General features: G+C 43.3%; 1 protein-coding gene across 5 annotated transcripts in view; it reads right to left on the bottom strand.

Annotated features, from left to right (window-relative positions):
- Nucleotides 1-14,081, bottom strand: part of ADARB1 (adenosine deaminase RNA specific B1) — a 124,560-nt gene that overhangs the window by 20,419 nt on the left and 90,060 nt on the right. For 2 of the 5 annotated variants that reach the window (XM_053283085.1, XM_053283086.1), the window contains 3 exons: nt 11,246-11,394; nt 10,628-10,796; nt 8,505-8,686 (listed from right to left, as the gene is read on the bottom strand). In XM_053283085.1, coding sequence (XP_053139060.1) covers nt 8,505-8,686; nt 10,628-10,796; nt 11,246-11,394 — 500 coding nt within the window. Of the gene's footprint in view, nt 1-391; nt 642-2,724; nt 2,787-8,504; nt 8,687-10,627; nt 10,797-11,245; nt 11,395-14,081 lie in introns of those variants that run through there. The other 3 variants (XM_053283087.1, XR_008313005.1, XM_053283088.1) reach the window with 3 other exon arrangements.

Here is a 14,081-nt window from a genome sequence, read left to right as displayed (position 1 = left end):
GCAGGAAACAGCTCCAGGGAGACAGCTAGGTTGGGTGTGGCAGGAAACAGGAAGCAAGGTCAGGAAGGGGGTGGGGCTGGAAGTAGGCTTTAAGCCCTGTCAGCTCTGCACTGGGGTATTTAAAGACAAGGCAGCGTATGATGATGAGCTGCTTCTAAGTATGGGAGCCTGGAGTACTCCATGAGAGGGAACTAGCTGAATGCAACAAGCCAGGAGGAGGACTCAGGTGACAAGCTAACCTCCTCCCCTGGCTGTTCCTGAGGGTGACCTTTTTTGGGTGCTCCAGTCATTCTGGAGTTCAAGAAGGGCTAGCAGCCTGCATCGTCCCCTGAGAGTCTGACATCACCATTTGCTATATTTTATTTTTTGTAAACCTTTTTTTTCATTTGCTCTGCTTTATCTCATGACAGATCAGTGAAAATTGCTGGAAACCCAGAGTGATTTCCTCACAATGCTACAGCCATGGCAGTCAGAAAAGGACTGAGGAAGGCGGTGCTCCAACCATCTTTTGAGACATGTGAAGTGCAGAGAAGGAGTGTCGTGCAGAGCTTTGAAAATCTTCCAGAGGCAGCACAGGCAGGCACAGTGGATCACACAGGACCATGACAAGGATCATGTGGCTCTGCTTGACAACTGAAAACCTGAAACACAGAAACACATTCCTCGCACTCCCCCTCAAAGAGAATGGAGATGGTGATGAGTGTGATGCAGGAGGAAGATCATGTATAATTCAAACTAATCAGGGTCAGGGTCATGTTGCAACTGGATTACAAGAGAAGCACTATGGTTCTGAGAGGGACTTTCTCCAGCACCCTCCACCCAAACAGGTTACCTTCCTTCATGTTTTCCCCTCACCTCTCAAATAATCCACCTTTTGCTCTTTGCTCCCTGCAGCTGCTCGCCAAGGCAACAAATCTCTCATTTACAGAAATAAGGAGAGGAAGTCCTCACTTGTAGCTTCCATTTGAATATCATCCACCATAGCGTCCCACAGTATTGGAGAGTTAAGGACTGGGAAATCCCATCATGAGAGACCCAACCAAAGTCAGTAATGACAACTCTTCTATGATGTTTCTGCACAGCCCAGATGTCCTAATTGGATAAATTCACCATAACTCTAAGGGTCAATGGCTGGTGGTGAGGCAGGTGTAATACTTCTGCTTTGTGTCAGTAATCTGGCCAGCCGGTAGGGAAGTCTAGGATGATAGTTCACCAAAAGACCAAACTGGGTTGCAGAAGCAAAACACGGTTCGGAAATATTTCTCTCTCTCTGGCTCAGGCTGAAAGCTGTCAACACCAGGGATGACATATGTTGCCTTCCAGCAGCTAACTGAAAGCTGTGGACGTGCTTTATAGTCCAAGCTGATAACTCTCAGCTGGCAGGGATTCAAGGCTTATCAGCCCTCTGCAAGAGGCGCTTACTTCTCCTGATGGTTTCAAGCTGTGCCCGCCGTCTTGTGACAGGCCTCTGCTGTGGAGTCAGTGGGGGTTGCCTGCACAGCTCATCCTCCGATTTGTCCATCATTGTCTCTGCTGCCTCAGACTGCTGTGCCTGCTCTGAAACATCAGCCGGACCTGCCTCAGCCATCTCTTGGGAACCGACAGCCGGGCTCTGCCCCTCAGGCACCCCTGCACTGGCTGAAGGGCTGTCAGCTTCCCCTTCCTCCTAGTAGCTATCTGAGAGCAAGGGCGTGACACTATGGAAACAGAGGGGCTCTCCAATACTGCAGAATGTTCCTACCTTGGTGGTGATCAAATGGAAGTCATAAGTGAGGACTGTGCATATGACTCTTTTCCTAGTGAATGGAATATTTCTGGGAAAGATAAAAGTTATCCTTGGGAGTTTCCTCTGGTAAGGAGCTGGAGGAAGCAATGTGTGAAAGGTGCAACAATAAGGTACTAAGCATACCACCCCACCCCATACTAAAGGCAGTTTGCAAATGGTGCCACTGCTCATCTCAGTGCAGTCTTTTGACACCTTTTATCATTGGCTGACTTAATAAATGTGTCTAGTGTAACAGAACATAATTTGGAAATAGTTCTAAATGAACACAAATTGGTTGGTGGTTGCTGTTTCTAAACAATAATATTACAGTAAAACTGGACATCCTATTCATGTGGGAAACAGAAAGACAAACATAGTCTATAGTACTGACACCTCTTGGAGAAATAAAAGTAAAATCTCAATTTGTATCTCCATATAATTTACTTTATACAGAATTTTTGTTGAAGAAATGCCATTTGCATTTATATAACTATCCCTAGCTTTTTCTAGGGGCAAAAAAAAAAAAAAAATCTTCTGCTGCTTCTATTCCAATCTTGGCTGATAAAAACCCATCATTTCTGCACTAAAATCCCCAATTAAAATTCTAACTGCCTGGGGCCAGGACTTCTCCAATAACTCAACCAATATAAAAAGAGAGTCCCAACATGAATCCTTGTAATATCTTGAATTCCTTGAGGGAATTTATAGAATGACCAAAATTATGCTCAATCTACTATGATTTTAATTATGAGGGACAAGATTCTCATTCAAGACTACAGGAACTCATGTCACAATAAATTTGATAGAACCACAGGACTCTCTTGTTTTAGGACTATTCCATGTTACTTTTCTAGTATTATTTGTACTAATGATATTAATAAAAATCACCATTAAAACACCATGTTTTGTGATGTTCATTGTTCTGAGACCGTATGTTTTTTGTTTAAAAAAATAATCACCCTAAAACAACACATGCTGCTTCCTCCTTGAAAACAAAGGATCACATGCCAATAGCCAAGCTCTGCAAAACAAAAGCAATGCATACAGCAGTAGAAAAACATATTTCAGAAGAAAATTCTTTGCCTTCAACTTTCAGACAGTGATTTCACCTTTTTAAAGAATGTATTTTATAAGGGATTCAAAATATACCTCCAAAATGTCCTTTAAATGAAAATACCAAGTTCTTTGAAGTCAAAACAATACATTTCAGTAAACCACCTCACTTAGGCTCTGTCATTGTTTTAATATTTTAACTTTGTTTTAAAGTTGATGTCTGAACTTTAACTTTGTTTTTAATCTGTGTTGTTTTGTTGTGAACTGCCCAGAGATGTGAGTTTTGGGCAGTATAAAAATATGCTAAATTAAGTTTAAAAAGCAGTTTGAGCTACTCCACAAGCTATTTAGATTAAATGGCAAATGTTCTGAGAATCACCTGTCAGTTTCATAATCTGGCTAAAGAGTGTGTTGATAGACTCTAAAAGCAGCCATTTGAGCAACAAGGAAGTGATTATCAACCCTCGAAAATGTCCTCCCTCACAGTCAAAAGCAGCATAAAATAATGACTGTGGAGCAGAGTTCTCCGTAACAGGGATTCTCAGATGGTGATGACTACAACTCCCATAATCCCCAGCCAAAGGCTACTGCAGTTGAGATTGATGGGAGTTGTAGTCAACAACACCTGGTGATCCCTGTTATAGGGAGCACTGCTCAGGACCCCCATGGAAGCCTCCATTTCCATGCAACCTAGTCAAACCTGGATTGTGGTTATCTGACTAGATACTTATTTGGCTAGAAGGGGCAGAGGTGACTGACTGGTGAGGGCCAGTCATCTTTCAAAGCTTTCTGCTCCAAATGATTCAATCTACTCAATTTGCTATGACTGATTTTCGAGGGTTGGGTATTTTTATGGTAATTAGGTCATGCAGGCTAACTGGCTGCCATGCTAACTGAAGCCAAAGCTGCATATAAGAGGGTCAGATGACAAGAAGAAAATACAACCAAAGGCAGCTGGGTAGTTCTCTCCATCCATTTTAGTTGATTACTGATACAGAAATTGTAAATCAACAGTCACACTGCTAAGTGATGTGGGCTGCTCAAGTATCTGCAACAGTAAGAGAAGTAATAGTGAGACTCAACACATTATTTTGTGGGCAAAAGTGAAGAGAGATTTCAGCAAATCCAGTTTTTAAATAGTTAAGGACACCTGAGAGCAGGTGCTAACATATACAAGAGTCTGAACAGAATTTTGTATGAACTACAGCATTGAAGAGCGTGCTCTTTCATTCATGTAGGGCAGATATTCATTTTGTGTTAAAAAGTTCCTCACTGCAATAAAAAAAGAAACTTGGCCACTGCATATAATGCATCCATTAAAATTAACTTTTTGAAACCTTTTTGAATTGCTTTTAGAATGGTTTCCTCATTCCTGAACAATATTCAGTCGAAGAAAATTTTCTGTTTCTCACAATAGAAAATTACCTTGGAGGGAGTGGATCAGTGCATTTTTTCAGGATTAATTTCACCACTACAACTTAATTATGTTGTGTGTAATGTGATCACAGGGCAGTTGTGGAAACAGATAAGGTAAGATGTTATTTCTAGGCAATCAAGTTATTTTTGCACTCTAGGGCCATTCTCCAGCCACGGAGATAATTAATGCATAGGACAGTCACTCTCTAGTCTGATACTCAGCATAACCATTATGTCGGAAGATTAAAACCCCAGACTTGCTATATCCCCTGATTCTATTAGTCTAAACTTTCACCATTCATTATTACCCCTCCTGTAGGCATGTCCATCAAAAGTGAAGCAACCTATCAAATGAGACATGTCACTTGGAAAATTCAGTTCTTAAACAAAGACTAAACTCAGTGCAAACTTTCCTGATGCAGAAATATGAAAAAAAGAGGTCATTCACACAATCAAAAACTGTGTTCTACTCAGGTTTGGGAGCTGTGTGTGCTCCCAACCACTTCCAGACAATCACTTCTACTCAGGTTTTCCTCTTACCTTGCTTCCATACAACCAGAAATTTGGAGCATGCACAGCTCCCAAACCTGCTTGTGCTAATGCAATGTCACAGTCGCCAACATCCTGATTAAGGAAGTGAAAGCGCAGGAGGGCCAGGCAAGTTGCATGAGGACTCCTACCGTAGCATGTCCCCACAGACTCTCCTAATGCACAGGCTTTGTTAGTCAGGATGTCAGCCAGTGTGACATACTTTTGAATAAGATGCTTGTTGAAGTTCTGGCTGTCAAGCAGCTGAAGTACAGGCAAAATATCAACAGATGCTGCTTGCCCTGTTATGCTAGGCAAAGTTGCACCTATTTAATGTCTGCCTGTCATGCAACTATTAAAAGTTACTCTGGGCCCTCTGACCCTTACAAGGTCTCTTCCTCCTTATGAGGTACAAGGTTGGAGGATGGTAAAAGCCAAACAGGAGCACTGTGGCCTAGCAGTTCTGAGGTAAAAATGAAACAAAATGAAGGAGGAGACCATGGTCAGAGAAAAGCAGCCACACTACCACTGCTCAGCAGCTGAAGGCTATATGATGACCCAATTCTATGTACAAGCCTATGTACAGACCCAATTTATCTCAGAGACATGATTTAAACCATTCAGTTCTAATGGGTGACATTTATTTTTAAGATTTCTCCTTCCCTGAGTGGGGTGGGGACCTGTCGTTCTCAGCTGTTTCCATGGCTAAAAACAATACGAGCTGAGACACTGAGCAGCCACTATTTGCTCTGCCTCCCTTCTCTTCCCAGTTGCTCCCTCTTCCCTTCTTCTCCTTCCCAAAATTCTATACTGCTCAAAGACTGCTACTGGGCATGTGCAGATCTGAAGTTACCAGAGAACCTAACGAGAGCCATTTTCTTAATTTGTAGAAATTCAGAACATATTTATTTTGACAAACTTGTGAAAGGCCCTCATATGAGGGGGGGGAAACTATTGAAAGAGACTTTTCCTGAAGAAACTGAGTCAGTCTGGGTTTCACTATTACTGAGATTCAGTGTATTCATCTCATCTAGTCCATTACCAACTAGAGTCATCTGTATACTGATGAAAAGTTAAACCAGATTTTTAAATTGATCTGAAACTCACCTGTAACTGCAGTTTCATGCAAATATTAAATATCACTGAGTGACACAGAGGAACAACCACCTTCCAGTATTGCCTTCTGGAATCTCCCAGCAAGGTGGGATTGGAACTGCCAAAATGTGGTGCCCCAACCCTGCTAGTCACTCCAGAAGAATACCACAATGAATGGTACCGAAGACCACTAAATGATCTAGGGAAATCAATAAGGCCACATCTCCCTTTTCTGGCTCTTGGCAGCAGTAATCAACAGGACTGACCAAAGCACTTTCGGTACTGAACCCTGACCTGAAGTTGGATTGGGATGAAACAAGATAATGTCGTTCATCCAGAAGTAGTTGAAGGTGGTTCAGTCACAGTCTGCTTGACAGCCACAAATAGAAGACTAGATCTACAATTTCCCAAATCTTGAGGATCAAGGGCGGGTGTCTTTCCAATAGGTGTCCTCCTTCTAAGCAGATGAAACTTTGCTGTCCCTCAATGAGGCATTGATTATAATAAAAAAAGGCCTTCAACTTTATGTTGCTCGTTGAATCTGCCAGAAAGGGTACAGTTTAAAAGGGCAGGACATGGTGCAAACAGAACCAAGTGCTCTGCCCACTTCCTTGGGCATAAATAATTTAAGTTCATCCAATGCAATCTAACTAGAGGAGGACCAGATTGCCTCAGTTATTGTTAAATTAGTGGAGTCAGAAAGGATATAACAAATTTTATTTTCAAAGAATGGTACAAAATGTCACAGTGGGTTGCTGAGCAATCTAATTGTTATGTTGACAGGATTATTATCATAACATAGTGGTAGATTTATACACTGCTGTTCAACTATAAAGTTCTCAAACTGGTTTATATGGGGAGGGGGAGACTGGAAACTGGTTTATATGGGGCCCTTCCTGGCCCCAAGTGCTCACAATCTAAAGAGAAACACAAGGGAAACACCAGCAACAGCCACGGGAGGGACTGAGTAGAGACAATTGCTCTCCCCCTGCTCACCACTTTGAAAGGTGCCTCTTTGCCCAATAAGAAGGGGATTAGGATACTGTAATCCGTTTACAACTTGAACAGCTACACTGGGCAGGACTATGCAGGCAGGTAATTTTTTTTTTAACCCTTATTATTGTTGTTGCTGATGCTGCTGCCGCCTTCAGCACAAGAAAATAGGCCTTCAAATTGGCTCTAAACTTTGTTCAACTGGATTTGTTCTGGATATTCTTCCACTTGTGTTCAAGTTGTTGTCACTGTCATTTCAATTTTCTCAAATCATCATTAAACCTTGACAATACTGGGGCGTTGGCAGCAGGAACTGAATGTCTAGAAGCTATTGTGTCCGCTGTCCAAGTCAGCTCCCTATTCCAAGAGCTGACTAGAGCTTCAGCAGAAAAGCAGAACTAGTCAACTAAATCTAAGAGGGCAGTTAAGAATAAATCAGATCTATAAGCCTCCAGGGCTGAGCCATCTTAATGGGTCCACCACATCTGTGGAGGTCATTTGTAGCCAAAAGCCTAATCTTCAATATTCAATTGATGATGATGATGGCATCCTCAGGGATAATACCCATGGAACATCCCCAACCTGACTGGAACAAAAAGTCTAATCAAGAGTGTGACCAGCAACATGCATTAATGCTGAAAAACACCGGGAAAGCCCCATGTACTCACATCTTTTTCTCAGTAAGGTCAAAAGCAGCTGGGGGAGGAATTTTTTTAGCAGGAAAGCAACATAAAGGGTGAAACCTAAGAAGCCCCTCTCCCATCACAACAGTTTTCCCTATCAAATTTCAGCAGTGCCTGTATTGTTCCAAAGCCAAACATATCTAAAAAGAATCATGGAACAACATATAATGAGGCTTTTCTCACAACCAGCCTAACCCGGCCTGGGCTGCCTCAAGCAGGGTTAGGCTGGTCATGAGAAGCAGCAGGACCCTCACAGATCCCTCTGCTTCCCTCCCACCTACCCCACTAAATAAACCCTTCTTTTAGCTGCGGTTAAGGGTGCTCTTTCACCCTGAGCACAGCTACCAGGAATCATGTGATTCCTCAGGCTGCATGCAGCCCAAAGAATTACAGAGATGGACGCACAGAGTGCCCATCCGAGGGGGGAAATCCTCAATGCAACGTGCGTGCTGTGTTGCTTCACGGTGCTGAAGCATGCTTTACGGAGCTGTATGGAGCAGGGCTGTCCAAGTGGAAGTGTGCCGAAGCCGACCTGCTTGGTCATCTGGGGGGGAAGGTAAGTGGGAAGCAGTCTTCCCCCCACGCCCTCTCCACCTGCTCAGGGCGATCGTGAGAAATGCCCCATAATGTGTAGTTGCATCCATGGCTACCAAACAAGTCCACTTTTAATCAGTTTCTAAACTTTCCCCCAATAAGACACAGTACTTAATAGTCACAAGCAAGGACAGTATTACACACCTAAATTTGTGTCGAGGTAGCCTAAGTCAACAGCACTCATTACTGCCCAGAGCCTTTTGGATGGGCGGCATATACATGTAATTTTTTTTAAAAAAGAACTCCAAACCCCTTCTGAATTCTCTAACTATAATCAAAGTAGACTTCTCCTTAACAAAGCCATCCCATAATTTGTAATCATCTGAACACATGCAAGCACTGGAGAAGATCAGCTTTCTTTTTTATTATTTACTTACCACTGAGTAGAGGTTTGTTGAGCACGAAGAGAGATGGTAATTCTTCTATCTCTGCTATCCGCTGGTATACAGCTCTGGATAGATGATCTCCATGGTATAAGCTTCCCAAGATAATGCTCGAAAAGTAAATTGGTTCCACAAAAAGGCTAAGCAGTGCTCCTTGAATACCAAGCACATTCCACCTAAAGTAAAGCAATAATAGAATTCTGAGTGACGCATATCATTTCTACATTCATGCAAACAAGAAGTGGTCATAGAAGGGAAAAAGTGCAGAACAGGATTTATTTGGGCATGGGGGCAATTGCCTTTGTGGCTTTTCTCTCTCCCACCTCTTCTGGTATATTTGAAAGAAGATATTGTTTTAATTTTTCCTGAAGCTCTTGCTTTGTAGTCAGTGAAAAGCTTTTAGTTAATGATGAGCATGTGGTTCATGACGAGCCTAGCTGTATGTACTTGGGATACTTCAGTGAAAGATGATTGCCATTTTGTAACTATTTATCATCACTCCAGGAAGCCAGCTTGCAGAATGGCAAGAGCTGGGACCTATTCAGTATATGTGGGGATGCTGGGAAGAGGATGAAAAGAGGCTACAAGGATTCTGGAGCTGTAGCAACTGAGTCTCAGGACAGAAAGGGAGACTGCCTGCGGTAACTGGCTTTGCACAAGGATACAAGATAATATTTAAACAAACCCAAGCACCAGAAGAGAGACTGAAAATGGCAATGCCAATGGCACTACTCAGCCAGCCAATCAGACTTCCAGTACTGGTTGAAGGGGAAAGGAAGTAGGAACTCTTGCTGATCTATTGCAAATCAGCCTGAGATCTACCAGTAGACCATGAATTAATCAGTGGCCTGCCTGCCCTTGGCTTAGATAGCCAATTACAAAAAGCAACTTTACAGGGAACAGCCTATATTTTGCGAAGATATCAATAATAATAATAATAATAATAATATTGATAATAAAATTCAGCCATCCCAGGTACTTGGGAAGGACTCAATGTCTAGATAAAACAAACCAGTCAATAAAACCTGTCTGACTGTGTAAACAAGACATAATAATAAATAAAAATTAATAATAATAATAAATAGACTTGATACTAGACAAAATTCTTCCTCAACAGCCTAAAGAGTTAAACTGAAAGATTATTCAGACAAGGTTAATTATTAGCACTACAAATACAATTACACAGGTACCCAGCTCCTAGCATTAGAGTAGGGATGTTCAGAACCGGTCCGGCGGTCAGTCCGGGGGTTCGTGATCGAACCGAACCAGCCACCTCCCGTTCCATCGGACCAGAACCGGACTGCTGGGTCCGGTCCGGCAGGTCCGCAAATTTTAAACAATTTTAAAACGTAAAAGAAGTACCTGTAGCCCCTTTGGGGGGCTTGCTTTAGTTGTGGGGTGGTGGTGGTTGTCCACACGGGTTCCCTCTCCCCCCGCCGGCCTCGCAGAGGTTCCCTCTCTCTCCGCCACGGCCTTGCAGAGGGCATTTGCGCATGTGTGGCGGCTGCCCAAATGGCGGCTGCTCGCTTGTACGGAGCCCGAAAGGGCCAAAAAGGCTTTGTTTACCCGGCCACAGCGGTGATGAGGAAGGCCGGCAGGGGGAGAGGGAACCCGCGCAGACCCACCCACCCCACAGCTACAGCAAGCCCCCCGAAGGGGCTACAGGTACTTCTTTTACATTCTGAAAATTTAAAAAAAAAAATTCACGGACCGGTCCGGGACCAGACTGGACCTGGGGGGTGGGTTCGATGGGGGCCGCACTGAACTGGCCTGGTTCCATTCGAGGCCACTCCGGCCTCTAACCGAATCGGGCCAGACAGTTCCGTGCACACTCCTACATTCGAGTGTAAACTGGTACATTTTTAAATTTTGTTTTGATTTAAGTCATATTTTCCTAACTAGAATATGGAGGACTGAAATATATTAATATAATACAATGCCACCTGTATTACAGAAAGGAAAGGACAGAAATGAATAAATACTACACATCCGTCTACAAGAAAAATACTCTCCAACAGAACATATTACCAACAGTAATAATTGCAATGGTTAATCAACAGCATCGAGTCCAGAAATATGACAACGCTGTCAAGGTGACAAAAGAGAAACAAATTCACCTAGCTATCTTATCACTGCAGGACATCGTAAGTAATCTCTCTCCCTGCAACACTCCATCCCATGTCTGGATTGTAGTTGTGGATCGGACAGGAATTGTTCCTTCGCCGGATTCAATTTTTGTCCGCAACTGTCCTCTTGCTTTCCGGTTCGGATGTCTGTCTCCCTGATCTAAGTGACAAAAATCACCATAATTACTGATCATGATCTGAAAAAAGGTTACAGATTTCTGTGCTAAGGATCATTTAACACTTTCCAAAAATTGATTATAGAAGGAATTTTAAACATCTGCTGGGTGTACATGCATGCAGGATTGTCACACTCTATGTTCTATACATATGCAACTCTTCATTTCATATCTGAAAATGCTTCCTGGATAGGAATTTTGTAATATATGAAGTGGCCCTATATAGCCTCTCTATATAGTACTGCTTTTATAATATGGTGTAATTTTTTTTTTTAATTATACCGTCCAAAACTTACGTCTCTGGGCGGTTTACAACAGATGTAATGTAAATGGTTTAGATTTTCAGGATAAGAAATCTTCTTTGTAAATTGTTCTTTTCAATTTTAAAAAACAAGCCTCAGATGCCTTAATTGGAAAACAAAACTGATTATACCCTCTTGTGCTGCTTCATGTGGTGAGAAAATTCTAGCATCACCGCAAGGAGAGGTGCTGATATAGAGATGAAACTGCACATTTTCTTTCAACTTAAGCCCACCTCGTTCTGACTTGATAAAAATAGATTTTTGTTGATCCTCCTTATTACTGAAACAAAGAGAAAAGATGCTGTTCAAAAAAGTTCAAGTAGTAATGGCTGAGTTCTCACAACCATAGCAATCCTGGTTAAAGGGCTAACCAGGATTGCTGAGCTCCATGGAGCTAGAACTCCAGATTGTGAGAACTCAGATTTCCCAGGCAATCCGGGTCACATCACTGTAGTTAAACTTCATTAAATCCAGATCGTCGCGAATGGTAGAGCACAGCCAAAGAAAGCAACACTCTAAGTTTAGCAAAACTGGATTTAATATACTATTGTTTACAATAAAGAATCTGCTACAATGAACCAAATGGAAAATAAAAGTGCCAAAGTCTAATTAGTGCTTTCTCTTTTTTAAAAAAATTATTATTATTTCCAAAGTAATTTTGTACAGTAACTAAATCCCCTAAATTCCAAAATGGGGTATGTGAAAGAAAAACAGGATTGAGTAATTGAGTAAACTGCAGAAGGCATAGAAAACAGTACAATGCTTACATGAACTTGATAGCATATACATTTTTAACAGAAGAAAGCTGTAATGTAGGGAAAAGGTATAACCTCAGTCAATCAATTAATCTTCATTGATACAGTCACAGACCAGAAAACAACCCAATAGTGGTCAAACAGAAAGAAAACCAACAACAAGCATGTGAATATAATACAATAGCACAATTGACAAAGGAACTATCCTAACAGTATCTACCTATACCCAGTAACCTTCAATAAATAAGCATAGAATGCAATTCTGCAGAATAAATACAATATATGCAAGGTTTACAGTTTTAATCATGAGAATTTTTACTAAATGTAAGGACACTGATTTAGAGAACTACAATTTCTGTAGACTTTTGCAATACCTCAGTATAAGTGTCCCAGCCTACACATTGTCTTTAAAAAACCAGATAAGCTGTGATCTGGAGCTAATACTAGAACTTAAACATATAGTGATCCCATACTTTTAAGTGGCTCATCACTATATAAACGTCTCTATATAAACGTCTGGGAGGTAACAGGGAGCTGTAAGGTATTCCACCTGGCTTGCCTGGACTTACCAAATGGTCCCTCTGCCTCCTGTGGAGTTTCCAGCCCAGACGAGGAGCAGCCTGCTTGTCTGCTGCCAAGTTCTAGCTGGCTGGTTGCCAGCCCCCAGCCTGTTGAAGAGAACCACCTGCGGCTTGTTCTGGGAGCTACTTGTGAGAAGTGTGGCTTTCAGGGCTTGTCGGCTTAAAGGCAAGGAGACTCACCAAAGGCGTAGCTATTGACATAGCTGTCAGGCCACCTGTAGTTGGCCGGGCCTTTGGAGCCGGGCCTTTGGGGGGTGGGACTGAGGGCTGGTGGGCTGGGTTGGGCCAGGCCTTTTGCAGATATGTGTTTGGGCTCTCTTGAGGGGGATGGTGCTGCGGGTGCACCTGACAGTTCTGGGGCAGCTATTACTGTAGTGGTGGGGAATTGAAGAATTGGTGCTGGCAGAGCAGCTGGCTGTTACAGGGGAAGGGAAATCAGTAATTCAGTAACTGTTTCCACTTCCAACTGCTCTGTCAACTCTCAGGCCTCGGGGAGCAGCTCCAACGACCCACAGAGTCTGGCCTTGCTCCTCTGCAATGCCAGGTTAGTTCAGAATAATTGCCCACGATTTGATCGTGGATGAAGGAGCTGACCCGATATGTATAACTGAGACCTGGTTGCTGGAGGGGAGTGGTCCTGTGTGGGCGCAGCTTCTCCCACCAGGTTACTTGGTTGTGAGCAGGCTAGGGGACGTGGGCGGGGGGTGGAGTGGCTGTGGTCCATAAGAATATCATTAGCCTTACCAGGGCCCCTGTGAGACAGCTGGCTTATATTGAGTGCATATTTTTGTGCCTGGGAACTAGGGATAGATTGGGGATTCTGTTGGTGTATCGTCCACCCCGTTGCCCAACCGACTCCCTAACTGAGCTGATGGAGCTGGCCGCAGAGTTGGTGTTGGAGTCTCCTAGACGTTTGGTGCTGGGGGACTTCAATATCCACTTTGGGGCTGGCTTGTCTGGTGCGGCTCAGGAGTTCATGACAACTATGGGCCTATCCCAATTAGTTTCTGAACCAACTCATGTTGCCGGCCACGCACTCGATTTGGTCTTTTGTTCGGATCAGGGGGGTGTTCTGTGGGTGGGGGATCTGGTGGTTTCCCCATTGCAATGGAAGGACCACTACCTGGTTAAGGCTGGTTTCACAGCCACAATCCACCCCTGCAGGGGTGGTGGACCTATTAGGATGGTCCATCCGAAAAGGCTGCTGGACCCAGTGGGATTTCAAAAGGCCTTGGAGAATTTTGATGTTGGTGTGGCCGGTGATTCTGTCAATGCCCTGGTGGGAACCTGGAACACGGAACTCAACAGGGCAGTAGACACGATTGTTCCTAAGTGTCCCTTCCGACCTGCTTCAAAAATGGCCCCTTGGTATACTGAGGAGCTGTGGGGCTGAAGTGGTTAGGTAGGTGACTAGAGCACAAGTGGAGGAGAACTCGGTTAGAATCTGACAGGATACAGCATGTGACCCATTTGAAGACTTATGAGGTGGCAGTGTGTGCGGCGAAAAATGGTTTTTGGTCTGTAAGCATTGCGGCTGCAGGTTCGCGCTCAGCAGAGGTACCCCAGGTTGTGAGGAGTTTGATTTCTGCTCCTTTTACCTAAAATCAATCCCTGGGGTAGTTCTTCTGTGA

Source organism: Hemicordylus capensis, chromosome 1, assembly GCF_027244095.1.
Source record: "Hemicordylus capensis ecotype Gifberg chromosome 1, rHemCap1.1.pri, whole genome shotgun sequence".
Classification (NCBI taxonomy): domain Eukaryota; kingdom Metazoa; phylum Chordata; class Lepidosauria; order Squamata; family Cordylidae; genus Hemicordylus; species Hemicordylus capensis.
The sequence above is the reverse complement of the archived record's forward strand: the minus strand, read 5'-3'. Positions and strand labels throughout refer to the sequence as shown.